At 40.8% G+C, this 13452-nt stretch overlaps 1 protein-coding gene across 1 annotated transcript; it reads left to right on the top strand.

Annotated features, from left to right (window-relative positions):
- Nucleotides 1-2098: 2098 nt before the first annotated feature.
- On the top strand, nt 2099-10225 carry opn4xb (opsin 4xb). The gene is made up of 6 exons (XM_076269727.1): nt 2099-2232; nt 6563-6696; nt 7001-7204; nt 7842-8013; nt 8303-8449; nt 10114-10225. The coding sequence occupies exons 1-6, from the start codon at nt 2099-2101 to the stop codon at nt 10223-10225; spliced, it is 903 nt and encodes a 300-aa protein (XP_076125842.1).
- The last annotated feature ends 3227 nt before the right edge of the window (nt 10226-13452 follow it).

The following is a 13452-nucleotide window of genomic DNA, read 5'->3' as shown; positions in this document are numbered from 1 at the left end:
AGGTTATTTTATACCTTTCATATTCCACGTAAAGCTGGCCTGATGCTGATTCTTAGAAACAGACCCCTTTAGAGTATTAGGCATCTACAAAAACATTCCTGGAAAGACTTAGAACTGCCAACTATAAGGTCTCCCCAATCATGTGTTACAAATCAAAAAGCAGATTTGGAGGGCAAATCTGCAGACTCTCATTTTTATAAACATCAGGGTAGAATATCCAACATCCAAACAAATCTCATTCAATTCTGAAGACAGCACAAATGTGCAAATATCTGCTTTTGTATTTTGAAGACAGACTGGAATATTTGCATCACAAATTTAAATCTTAATCCCATCATGATGCCATTTAAACATGGGTTCTAAAAAGCTTGGTGAATACAACACAGAGGCCTTTTACTAAGCAGTCTAGTTGTAGGCTAAACAGTAGGGCATGTCTTTGCAATCAATCGGGCATCGGTTTTCTTTAGTACATATGACCTTAAAGCCCTCATTGTTGTTGGGTCAATAAATCCCATTGTGAATCACTGATGTGGACACTGGTAAATGTTCCATGATCCAAGTGAGGTCTAGACAACGCAGTTGGCCTATGCTTTGAAGCAGGGCTGCTCTATGCTCCGACCTGAGTGCTGAACTAGCAGTGTGTGTATCTCTCTCTCTCTCTCTCTCTCTCTCTCTCTCTCTCTCTCTCTCTCTCTCTTTCTCTTTCTCTTCTCTATCTCCCTCTAGTGCAGTGTTTCTCCAGAGTCCAGACTTTGTGGTCCGAAGCCATCAAAGTGATGTTCACAGGATTATGGTCGACACACTGCTGACACGGTCCAGGTTCTCTTCACCGGGACACTGGGCACATTCACAGAGCACCATCCTCTCCCCTCCTACCCGTAACACAACCACCACCCCACCCAATCACACACACACACACACACACACACACACCCTCCTACCCCTCACTTAGTGACTCAGTAACACTGAACGAGGCCCCCAGAGAAGGGAAGGGAAGGGGGTTGTTTCCATGGAGAGTGGAGAACACCCTCGTGCTGAGCTACTGACACTCTGGTCTCCTCTCTCTCGTCTCCTGATTGAGTGATTGAACATAATGGCACAGAGAGGATTTACATGGCACGGCGTGTCTTGTCCATGGTGTTAGCTGATGGCTGTTTCCTCCCTCTTTGGCTGATGTGATGAATTGGTTAGATAGTGAGAGATGTTGTCATCAGCAGAGACAAAGATGCAGAGTTGGTGGCAATCAAGGGTGCCAAAGATTCTAGAGCGCTCCGCTGTAAGATCTTTGCTAGTTGCCATCAGAATATGTGTCACAGGGCACAGATAAGCTATGAGTATATAAAGAATAAAGACAAGTACAAGCACACACACACACACACACACACACACACACACACACGCGCGCACACACACACACACACACACACACACACACACACACACACACACACACACACACACACACACACACACACACACACACACACACACACACACCTGATTAATGCCTCTCATGTCAAAAGTTATAACATCATCTTAATCTTGCCATTCCTCTGGCGCCTACTGTAAAAAAAAGTTATGGTGTGTGTGTGTGTGGGGGGGGGGTGTGTGTGGGGGGTGTGTGTGGGGGGGTGTCTGGTGTCTGATGAGAGCAGTGGAGTGCCATGTAACACATGGACAAGGGAGGCGAGCGCACATGGATCACAGTTGCATGCAAGTAGGTCGCCCGCAGTCTGTCTCTGGCCCAGCCTCTCCGCTGGTGGACATCATGACTCTTACATAAGCCTTTAGAGTCAAGCGACACATGTTGCAGTGTGGGTGGAGTGGGCAGGCAGGAAAAGAGAGAGAGGGAGAGAGACCGAGAGAGAGAGAGGAAATGCATAGAGAGAGATAGAAGAAGAGAGAAGGAGGGAGTGTGTGTGTGTGTGTGTGAGAGAGAGCGAGAGAGAGAGAGAGAGAGAGAGAGAGGCGGGGGGGGGGGGGGGGGGCAGGGAGAGAGAGACAGAGATCAGATTGCTGCCCTGAGAAGAAGAGAGAGGCATCGTTGACCATGGAGGTCTGATGTTTTCTCTTGTATGGTGGAGGACAGGTGGAGGACATGGAGGAGCCCCACAGTTTCTTTAAGAAGGTGGACATCCCTGTCCATGTGCACTACATTGTGGCCTTCTTCATTGTGGTCATCGGAACTCTGGGAATGACGGGCAATGCTCTGGTGATATTCGCTTTCTACAGGTAGGCTACTGGGAGAGTTGGAAGAGTGCTGCTGTTCACATCACATTATTGGATTCATTGGTAAAAAACTGTTTGATTTTATCACTAGCTTTGGTAATAACTATTGTAGTGGTAGTATTTGTTGGTAATAATAATAATAATAATAATAATAATAATAATAATAATAATAATGAGTTTCATATTTAGTTATATAAATATTTCATGTTTGCATTTAAATGTTTTTTTTTTTTATGGCTGTCGTAGAAGACTTGAATGTACTGTACTTTAGTATTGAATGGACTGTCAATATTCCAGCTTTATGAGGAACACTTATTAGTGCTTAGCATTCTGCATTGCTGTATTACGGTGTCTTGTGCCATCCCTGTCAGTGTGTTAGCCAGATGTACACATTATGGTGCATAATCTTGTTTGACACAGTGGGCCTGTCTAGAAGCACATCTAGACATTTGCACATTTGAGACGGTTGAAAAGTTGAGTAACGTTTTTACTGTAACTATTTTAAGTATAGGATTGTATAGGATCTGTTATTTCTTTTTCTTTTATGTCATATTCATGTTTACATTTGCCCTTGTTGTAATCCATGACAGTGTGGCTCTGCTACTTTTATCTTGCTTTAACACAATGCGATTACACACAAAGTGAAATTAATTTCTTTGAATTTGGCACCACCTACTGTAGCACTGATACGGATGCTGTCAAAGTTGCAGATGAGTATCATCAGATTTAAAAGCTTAGGACCACTCTTCGTGTGTGTGTGTGTGTGTGTGTGTGTGTGTGTGTGTGTGTCTGAGCCGGGCTGTTCAGATCTTTCTGCAGGCTCAGTCTCCTCTGAGACCTCTGTCTCTTTTTCTCACTACACTGGCAACCTCAGCCAGTCCATTTCTCTCATTGTTTGCATATAGCCTGTTGCTATTTGTTACGCTCTTCAAATGTGTGAACTCTTGAATGCAAAGATGTGGAAGGTGAGGAACGCTCTCTGTATGTTGAGTATACTAATGGAAAAACAGTCTCAAAAATAGAGTAGAGGGATGCTACGTACTCAGAGTAAGTAGTTCTGTGTGGTTTGAGGAAAGTAATTTTAGGCAAAGTAATTTTAGGCAATCAACAAACTCACTCTTCCTTATGTGCCTTGTGAACAGTCATAACTTGTTACTAGAAGCCTGAAAAAGGCATCCTTATTCTGAAATTGATATGTAAAAGACAATCTTCAAATCTTCAGGATAAAAATCATATCAGGTATGGCATGACATAAAAATTCACAGTGATGTGACTTTTCTGTAACATACAGTATGATGACAAATTCATAAAAGCTTTTTGATTGTTTAGGATGACTGTCCGGGGATTATCTCTTGGGTTCTCTTTAATGGTATTACATTTAATTGTATCCAGAAAATAGGTCATGTTCTTGTGTTAAGCAGAACGTGTGGATTGTCCTTTAAATTCAGACACATTTTGTGTCAAATTTTTGTTTCATTTCAGTGTTTGAACACTACTACTCAAGAAATAATTTAGTCAGCTGAAACAGAATGACAGAATGATTTTACAGTTTTTCTCAGTCGCTTTTGTACATTTCTCAAATCATCCTCAACATTTGCAAAACAGTAAGTGCATTTCTCAAAACAATGAATACAAATAGCAAAACACCATGGATTACCTGCAGTCTCTTCCTTAGCCACCTTCAAAATCCTTAGTTCATCTCTCAAAAAGAAATATCTGTGTCAATGAACATGTCAGTGCCATCGGAATGACAAGTCCTTGTGTCATTGTGTACGGATAAGACAGTCAAATTGCTTAGTCATGTTGTCGATAACAGTGTACTCTGGAGGGATGCTCTGATGTAAACTATGGCTAAAGTTTTGATGACAATTTTTGTAAATTGTAGATTACACCTCAGTGTATGTGGGAGTTTGATTGCAAGAGACTGGACAAGATTCAAATGTACACTTTTACTGTACTGTTTGCATTGTAATTTGTGGACAGACCATATCATTGCGATACAGAAAGGAAAAGACAGCACTGCATAGCACAAAGAAAAAAAAGAAAAGAAAAAAAAAGAAATGTGAAACAGGACAATCTCCTTAGGGAAAAACTATACAGTGCTGTAGGAATTACAGTGCAGTCTTCCTACACCTCCTGACATTCCTGTCTGTTGGGCCACAAATTCTCATCCACATCACAACAACATATTATGACAACTTGTTCAACCATTTTGCATGTAAAGACTTACAGTTTTTCCCAGTCGCTTTGGTGCTTTTTGCAGATCAGAATGAAAATTCTCATAACTATTAGTTCAACCTCCACAACATTTAGTAATTTGTGCACATCATAGTAGCAAATTCTCCTTCCTCTGAACAAATTGCAAATGCTTTTGGACATGTATCAGTTGCTTTCATACAATTCTCTGCTGTTTTTTAACATTACCATTTGCTTATGTCATGTCAGTCAAAATGAACTATACTTATGGATACTGAATAGTCGTTCCCTATAAAACTAATAGTCTTCATTTCATTGCTTGAGTCATTACATACAAAATTGTTGAACTAGTTATCAAATTCTGTCACAATGCTGTAGAATTGCAATAAAATTGCAGTAAAAATGTACGTATTCAGTGTCTTGTACTCACTTACTCCACTAACTACAGCAATGTGTAACTTTACTGTAGTTTTCAAATGGCTGTACAAGTAGTGTATAGTGCTGTCTTGAGCATGTTCAGGTAGTGTCACCGAGTTCTGCCCTTTTTTTGCATTGGAAAACACTGAGAGAATTGTCATAATGAAAACATGACAAAGCCATTTGACTATCTTGTTCATAAACGATGGTGTCAAGACTTCTCATTTTGATGACACTGACAGTTTCATTGACATGAATACGTGCTTTTGAGGAATGGACTATCCATTTTGAGCAAGTGACGTGCTTTTGCAGGTCATCCACTAGGTTTTGCAGTTTGCACTGATTGTTTTGAGAAATGCACTAACTGCTGTGCAAATGTTAATAGTGATGTGAGAATAGCACCAAAGCGACTGAGAAAAACTGTATGCTATGAACTAATGCCTAAATGTTGTGGGGGGTGAGACTATTCAACAGAGGCCCATTATAATACATTTTGATCATCACATAAGCAATTGATAATGTAGGAAACAACAGATAATTGTACATAATCATTTGCTTGTATGTACCAAAGCATTTGCAACTTGTTCAAAGAAATAAGAAACTGCTTTTTTGATGAGCACAAGTGACACAATGATGTGAAGATTGAACAGGTAGTTTTGAGAGTTTCAATTCTGATCTGAGAAATGTACCAAAGCGACTGAGAAAAACTGCGTAATGAATTACGTAATGAATCATTTAATTTTACAAATGAACTCCAAGGTTGATGACGTTGTAGGCTATGTGCGTAAGTAAATAGAGAAGTGGGTTATTGGTGACTGCATAAGGAGAGGATGGAAATGTAATAAAATCCATGTAAGGGCCAAAGCCATAATCATGTAATATACATTATAGCTGTTCTGAGAAAGTATCAGGAATTAGTGGGAAAATATCTAGAGTGTGAAAAATGACATGAACTTCTTACTGACCTATTTTCACTTATGGGATGTGTCCATATATGGTACAGACAGCGGTATGGCATTTTCTTGATGGATCTGTCCAAACACCTGCTCCATACTGAATCACTGCAATCTACCATTACTAATTTGTAGATCCCCAAGGGCTCAGACATACATAGGTTATGCATGTAATCTCCCCTACACAAATGTAATCACATTTTTTTTTATAGAGGATCGACCTATCAATCAAACATGCTCATGGGATTTTGTGTAAATCCACAGATAGTGGGCAGGGTTAATGGTTTCTAAAAGTGGAATGAGGGCAGGTCTATAATATTGATAGATAGATACAGTAGATAGATAGATAGATAGATACAGTAGATAGATAGATAGATAGATAGATAGATAGATAGATAGATAGATAGATAGATAGATAGATAGATAGATGGGGCAGCCGTGGCCTACTGATTAGCGCTTCGGACTTGTAACCAGAGGGTTGCCCTGAAGTGCCCTTGAGCAAGGCACCTAACCCTCACTGCTCCCCGAGCGCCGTTGTTGCAGGCAGCTCACTGCGCCGGGATTAGTGTGTGCTTCACCTCACTGTGTGTGCAGTGTGTTTCACTAATTCACGGATTGGGATAAATGCAGAGACCAAATTTCCCTCACGGGATCAAAAGAGTATATATACTTATACTTATACTTAGATAGATAGATAGATTATATACAGATATTATAAAGGCTTTGGTGAAACTCTGTTGAACACCAAACTTGTTTGCCTTTGTCAGCAATAAGAAGCTGAGGAGTCTGCCTAACTACTTCATCGTCAATCTGGCCGTGAGTGACTTCCTCATGGCCTTCACCCAGGCACCCATCTTCTTCATCAACTCTCTCAACACTAAGTGGGTGTTTGGGGAAACAGGTAACTTCCATTTTTGTGTGTTTTTTTTTCTCCTCAGACCTCACTGATTGGATTAAGTAAAACTTGGTTTATCCCTTTGCCAAGTAGTTGACAAAGACCAACATGATAAGATTTCAAGTGTGGGGACATTTGGGAGCAATGGTGGATTAGTCTAACCAAAAAAAATGAGAATATTTTGGATGGTTTGATTGGATACATTGGTACACTCTAATGGTGTTTTCTGTGCAGTGCATTTGTATGCATAACTTTAATTTGGACATACATACACACTCACTTGTGTCTGACTTGTGGCTATTTTCCCCAGGCTGTAAGGTGTATGCCTTCTGTGGGGCCCTGTTTGGCATCACTTCTATGATAAACCTGTTGGCCATCTCTATCGACCGCTACCTGGTCATCACCAACCCTCTGCAGGCCATGCAGTGGAACTCCAAACGCAGGACCACACTGGCCATAGTGCTGGTCTGGCTCTACTCACTGGGTTGGAGTCTGGCCCCACTTGTTGGCTGGAGTAAGTCATTTTAGTATGATATTAACAGTGTAGTTACAGTTTATTAAGTCTACTCAACCTCACTGTATAGTTAGTGAAGTATGTTAGTAGTACACTTCTTACTGACTAGTTAGTTAATATTGACGAGTACTAGATTGCGAACTAGTATCATTCAAATAAGCCACACTAAGGAAACTTGAAGCTGAACCCCTTTTATTCCCCAATGTAAATGCTTACAACATAACTATTGCATTAAAGCTGCAGTTGGCAAGATTTTTTTGATCATATTCGCTGACACCGACACTATGCTCTGACAGAACAACATAAATCATTTAGAAAAAAACATGCAGTTCTACCTCCACCTAGAGCCTGTTATTTGTTTTGCAAAAAATCCACAGCTCTTAGTTCTTCTGGTCCAATCAGAGTAGGGATGTGAGATCTGACTGTCAATCACAGTCTGGTGCGCACTGACGAGCACAAACTCGATGAAAGGGTGCTCGGTGGTAGTGGGAGAGGGGCATGAGAGTTGTAAACATTCAAAGTCCCCTCAATCTGTCAGACTTGCCAACTGCAGCTTTAACATGACACATTGGCTGAGCAGTGGAATAGAAGAGTGTGAGTAGCGAGTGAGACCTGAGGCTGCTGTTGTCCTTGGCAGGTTCCTACATCCCAGAGGGACTGATGACCACCTGCACCTGGGACTACACCACCTTCTCCGTGGGCAACAGGAGCTACACCATGATGCTCTGTTGCTTTGTGTTCTTCATCCCCCTGGGGGTCATCCTTTACTGCTATCTCTTCATGTTCTTCGCCATCCGCAACGCCGGCAGGTCAGCTGAAGGCATTTCACAGTCATGTCTCACTATGCATCACAGGGACTCTCAGACTATGAATAAAAGTAATGAATAAGTAAGCAAACAATAAGGAAGTAAGGGAAGGAAGTCAGTAAGAAAGTAAGTAAGTCAAGATGTCTGTATATAGTATAAGTATATACATTGCTTGACAGACAGACAGACAGACAGACAGACATAGATAGATAGATAGATAGATAGATAGATAGATAGATAGTTCTGTGCAGTTGTCTTCATCAGTGCTTTCATGTCATTTGCTCTGATGCAGGGACTTGGAGAGGATGGGGAAATCCAGTATTCAGCAGCAGTCTATGCGTAACGAGTGGCGGCTGGCCAAGATTGCGTTTGTGGTCATCATCGTGTATGTGCTGTCCTGGTCCCCCTACGCCTGTGTCACGCTCATCTCCTGGGCAGGGTGAGTGGACCTCTGCTGACTCCCCCACCTGTCCGTCCGCATTTGGGACAAGCTGTGTTGGCGCACATACAAAACACCTCTCGGCCCTCTTTGGTGTTTGGTGGGCACCTTAGATGGATCTCAGGGCATCCTAACTAGAAGGGCACACTTTCACTATTGCTGAAATGGTATAATTGAAGACATGTATGTAAGCACCTTCATATTATGCAGACTAAAATGTCACAGTTGTCAGATAAACTTTATTGGATTTGTTGTGAGATGCTGTGCTGTTATGTGGAAGGAACAGTTGTGTCTACTATTAATATACTCTTGGAAAGCTTCAATTCTATTAGATTCAGGTTTGATAGATTGTGAGTTACGTATTTTTCATACGTCAGAAAGGAGCTAGAGGTTAAAGGTACGAGGGGACAAATGAAACATGGCTGTGTGACTGTGACTAATGCAATCAAGCTGACGCCATTATGTGACTAAACCAAATCTTTTGCATGGGGCTGGAGGGGGTCTACAGTACTCTCTGTCCCTGATGTTGCTTTTTTGGTGGGGCAGACTAAGTCATTCAACAGCAATAGAAACTCATTAGGTTCCACACTGTTTCACTGTTCGATTTGTGTTCTTATTTGTTAATTTTGAACATTATGGCTGCAGCTATTATTGGGCTAATCTCTTGCTTAGGACACTTTTTAGAATCTATCGATTTACACTAATGGATATGCTGCCTGACCTTATTTCAGTCTGGAAGAGCTGTTCGCTTTGAGCAACACTGGATTTAATGCACGATCTCTGCCTATATCTCTAGTCAGAACGAAATGCTCTGAGCTGAGGCCCGTTGCCTCGAGTGCGGGATTAGTGTTGGGTCAAGAGAGTAATTCTCTCCCCGCCTCATCTAAGTAGTGAGCTCCACATAAGTAAAACCTGCTTGTCCTTCAGCTCTTGTGGAGGGCTGAACACACTGCCTCATCTGCAAACATATAATCCCTCAACTTGCAACATATTCCATTCATGAGTTCAGTTGCACTGTTGTGATGTGTTTTCACATCAGGCTAATATTACATATGTTTAGTGACAAAAACATGTTTTCAGATTTGCAGATTAGAATGAAATAGAAGACTTCGAATTAAATTAATATTTACATGACCACAATTATAATAAAATTGACTGTTGTACTGGAAATTAGGTTTGTTTATCAGTTTTTCATGTTAATTTACATATCAAGAGTTACAAATAGCATTGTATGAATCAGGATTCAGGATTGCTTATTTGATCCAATTTAAATGATTCCAGTGACAAATAAATGGCTGACTTGTCTTGTGAGCTATTGCAAGCCTAAAAACATTCATTTTAATCCTTTTGGTGCAAAACATTATAGTAACAGTAAGTTTTAGCAATGTGTTTTAGCTGTTACAATGATGTCCACAGTGATTACACAACATTTAATCTCTCTCTCTCTCTCTCTCTTGGTGTCTACTAATGGACCGTTTCAGTGCATCTAGCTCTGTGACACATCTCTGATACACAACTTATCATAGATAATGCTGAACTAGATAGAAACTGACATCTGGCTCGTGTGGAGCTGTTGCACTGATTTGAATCCTTATCTAACCCATGATGTGATGGCGCGACTTTTGGTGGTGCATTCTGCTTCTCTCTCTGTCTTCCTGCCTTAGGTATGCCCACAAGCTGACTCCCTATTCCAAAACAGTACCTGCAGTCATAGCAAAGGCATCCACAATATACAACCCGTTCATCTATGCTATCATTCACACCAAATACAGGTGAAAAAGACATATTGCAAAAACAAAACACATTACCTATAAAAATGCTAATAAAAACATTTGGGGTTAAACCATCTCAGAATAGGATGATTTACTGTCTATTTCATTACATTTCATTCACAGGAATACCTTAGCGGAGAAGGTGCCCTGTCTTGCCTGCCTTTCACAGAAGAAAAAGAAGGACTGCTTGTCGTCCACCAACAGCGAGACGTCCGTCCACAACACTGGGTTCAGCAGACAGTCGTCTGTCTGCAAGGCTAAACTCCATGCCGTGTCCTCCAACTCAACCTCAGCCACGTCCTGTAGCGATGTGGTACTGTACAGCTGTATGTTTGTCAAGTGCTACAGTATGTTGGCACTCAGGCCCAAATACAACAGCTTTGCCTTGTATTGCTTGTGTCTTGAATAGAACAATTGACTTATTAAAAATAGGACAGTGATTCGTAATTAAATTTGATGGAATGGTTTGGATGCAAGACATTTTTTTTATGAAGTAAAGAACATTTGAAAGCATTTTTTTGCTTCATGTTTTATAAAGGAAGAAAGTTCTCCCTAGATTGTTAACTGTGGGTCTGGTTCAGGTGAGGACATAACACTCTAAGGTTGGAGTTCACAGACGTAGGAGGAGTTGCAGAGGAAGTCAGTGTGCCAAGTGAAAACAAGCTTACATATTTTGGTGGACTTGTGTCCTCCTTTATTATTCTAAAGCCCTGTGGAAGCAGGACACTAGGAGTTGATTGGCTGGCCTCTATCCTGTTTGGAATCTCATTAAAATCATGTACAGTATCTGATGAACTAAACATTTCAACATGGCTTTTACAGAAGTTATAAACTTTTGTTTGGTTGTATAGGCCTTTTTTAATTCCTTGCCGCGTATATGGCACCTTATATAATAGTGGAATGGATGTGTAACTAACCACATATGTTACACATCTTTTCCCCCCTTTAGGTTCATGTACTGCAGTCCGAGAAGAGGGGCGATGTAGAACTGGATGTGATGTCCCGCAAAACAGACTCCTTCAGAAGTTTGTGTTCCTTTCCCCTGCTCAAAGACCACAACAAATCAGTCAAACGGCACAAGATCAAACACCACTCCCAGGCCACTGTGGAAAAAGTAAGCATGTTTATGAGTGTGTGTGTGTATTTGTACAGTATATAGTCCATGTACTGCATGTATGTATTCTTTACCCTGAGAAGGGGTAAATGATAAATTTAGGAAGGGTTAAAGTAACTATTGCATTTTAAAATCATTATACAATTCATCTCCAGGAGTCTTAGATGTATAGTAGCCTACAACATATTCACTTTTGATGAAGAAGCTTAGGAGTTCATACGCGTAAGCGTATCCATTAGAATAAAGGATTTATATTTGATCGGTGTGCCTCGGATTTTTTGACTGCCTCAGAGTCTACATCTTAAGCCTACATACAAGACAGTCACATTTTGCCTTATAACTTTTGTTGTCCGCGCTCGAAGAGCACCTGATCTTTTTAAAATATTTTGTTGACCCAACACAGCACTTGCCTTCTCCTCTCTACTTTTTGATATCACTTTGAAACCCCTTTGCTGTTATCCACAGGAGAAGACCACCATCACAGGGTCTCTGAGTCTCTGTGATCATGGCCTGGTGACGGGCACATTGAACATGGCGACTGTCCCGCTGCTTGTTGCCTCCACGGAGCCTCAGACGGGCAACTCAACCCTTGACAAGGACGGCCATCGTGATCAGGAACTCCACCGGAGCACTGCCCTGGACCCAAAGTGTTACTTCCGGCCATGTTACGGCATACCCCGCATCATCATCAGCCCCACATCAGAGAACAGCCTGACTGAGGAGGCCTTGTATTTGGACGATAAGCCTGAGTTGCAGTTGAGCGACTTGGGTGAGCTGGTGTTGGACATGCAACAGTATGACTGTTCGTCTGAACTGCTTGAATCTGTGGAGAGCTTCCTATCCTGAGTCCTCCTTTTCTTGGTTTCTTGAAATTAGCTGTCTTGTATTTTTGTATGGAGAACAAGCAAGGAATGAATGGATTTTATATATATATTTTGAGTTTGTATTCTTAAAGAATTTACAAAAAATGAATAGTACTATTTTTACATTAATTAAAAAAATGGATTAGGACATTTTAAGGGCAGTTTACTAAAATGAAAATTCACATTTGTCACATTTTAGTACCCTGTATTCCAAGTATGTGGTTTAGTGACAAAACTGGATAAGTTAACTCAGAGTAATCGGTAAAGCTCCTACAAAAAGGGCCCTATGGCATTGTTTTGTAAGGAGAATGAAGCCATACAGCTCTTCTATTAGGAGGTTTACCCCTTACTAAGAGTTAACTTACCCACTAGTTTAGTTTGTCACTCAACCACGTACTTGGAATACCCATTTGGTCATCTCCTTTCCCCATAAACAAATAAAAAAAGCTGTACACAACGAATACAACTACATTACAGTATTACAAGTATGGAAAATGGACTTCATACTTAAGTATCCATTTCACTAAATTAATTAGTTCAAATGAATGTTGTTGAAAATTTTATTTTATTTTTAGATATATCTCATTTTCTGTTGTAAATAAATGGAAAGGTATGGTGATTGTATGAATCTCTCAGTACCGTTTAAGTTCAGTTCTTTGAATCAAATGTCATGGCAAAAATCTAAGTAGACCACTATTTGAATTTAGCCTGGAAAATCCAGACCCTGGTAATCTAGAATCTGGTCTGGCCACGAGCAATGTAATGGCTCAACTCGAAGGGCAGCACCAAGCATGCATTTGAAAATCTCACTGCATGCAATTGGATAACACTAGACTAGACCAATGTTTACTCTGAATGATTCTGGACTTCGACGCAATTGGATAACACTACGACTAATGTTTACTGACCTCCAACATTGCAGCACTATCGTCATCAGTTTAGCTTGCCTCTGGCCCGCATATATCACATAAGCTGATTTGATTGGTTCCCTGGGATGCAAGGGGTAAAAGTAACGTGCATCATTGCTCATTGCCAGAGTGTCTCGCAGAGACAATTCCATTGTGCTCTCACGGGAATTCTGGATTTCCAGGGTAATTTGAATTTACAGTACATGGATATTTTCAAGATCAAAGTATAGGTGCTTGACATTAGTTTGTGTACTTCAAAATATGTGACTGTTTATTACTAATAGCAACGATTTCCGGGACACCGAAACACCGGGGCACATGAATCTTTGTGGGCATGTACTGTAGC

Source organism: Alosa pseudoharengus, unplaced genomic scaffold (assembly GCF_046254945.1).
Source record: "Alosa pseudoharengus isolate Yale_2024_CS ecotype anadromous, Long Island Sound unplaced genomic scaffold, YU_APseudo_1.1 YU_APseudo_1.1_scf_6, whole genome shotgun sequence".
Lineage (NCBI taxonomy): Eukaryota > Metazoa > Chordata > Actinopteri > Clupeiformes > Clupeidae > Alosa > Alosa pseudoharengus.
This window is presented reverse-complemented; position numbering and strand designations above follow the sequence as displayed.

What these genes read in the sequence shown, in the direction of transcription:
- opn4xb (XM_076269727.1), top strand. Translation starts at nt 2,099, where the DNA reads ATGGAGGAGCCCCACAGTTTCTTTAAGAAGGTGGACATCCCTGTCCAT. An exon ending in GGCCCCACTTGTTGGCTGGA is followed by an intron (nt 7,205 to 7,841) that starts GTAAGTCATTTT and finishes TGTCCTTGGCAG; the next exon opens with GTTCCTACATCCCAGAGGGA. An exon ending in GCCATCCGCAACGCCGGCAG is followed by an intron (nt 8,014 to 8,302) that starts GTCAGCTGAAGG and finishes GCTCTGATGCAG; the next exon opens with GGACTTGGAGAGGATGGGGA.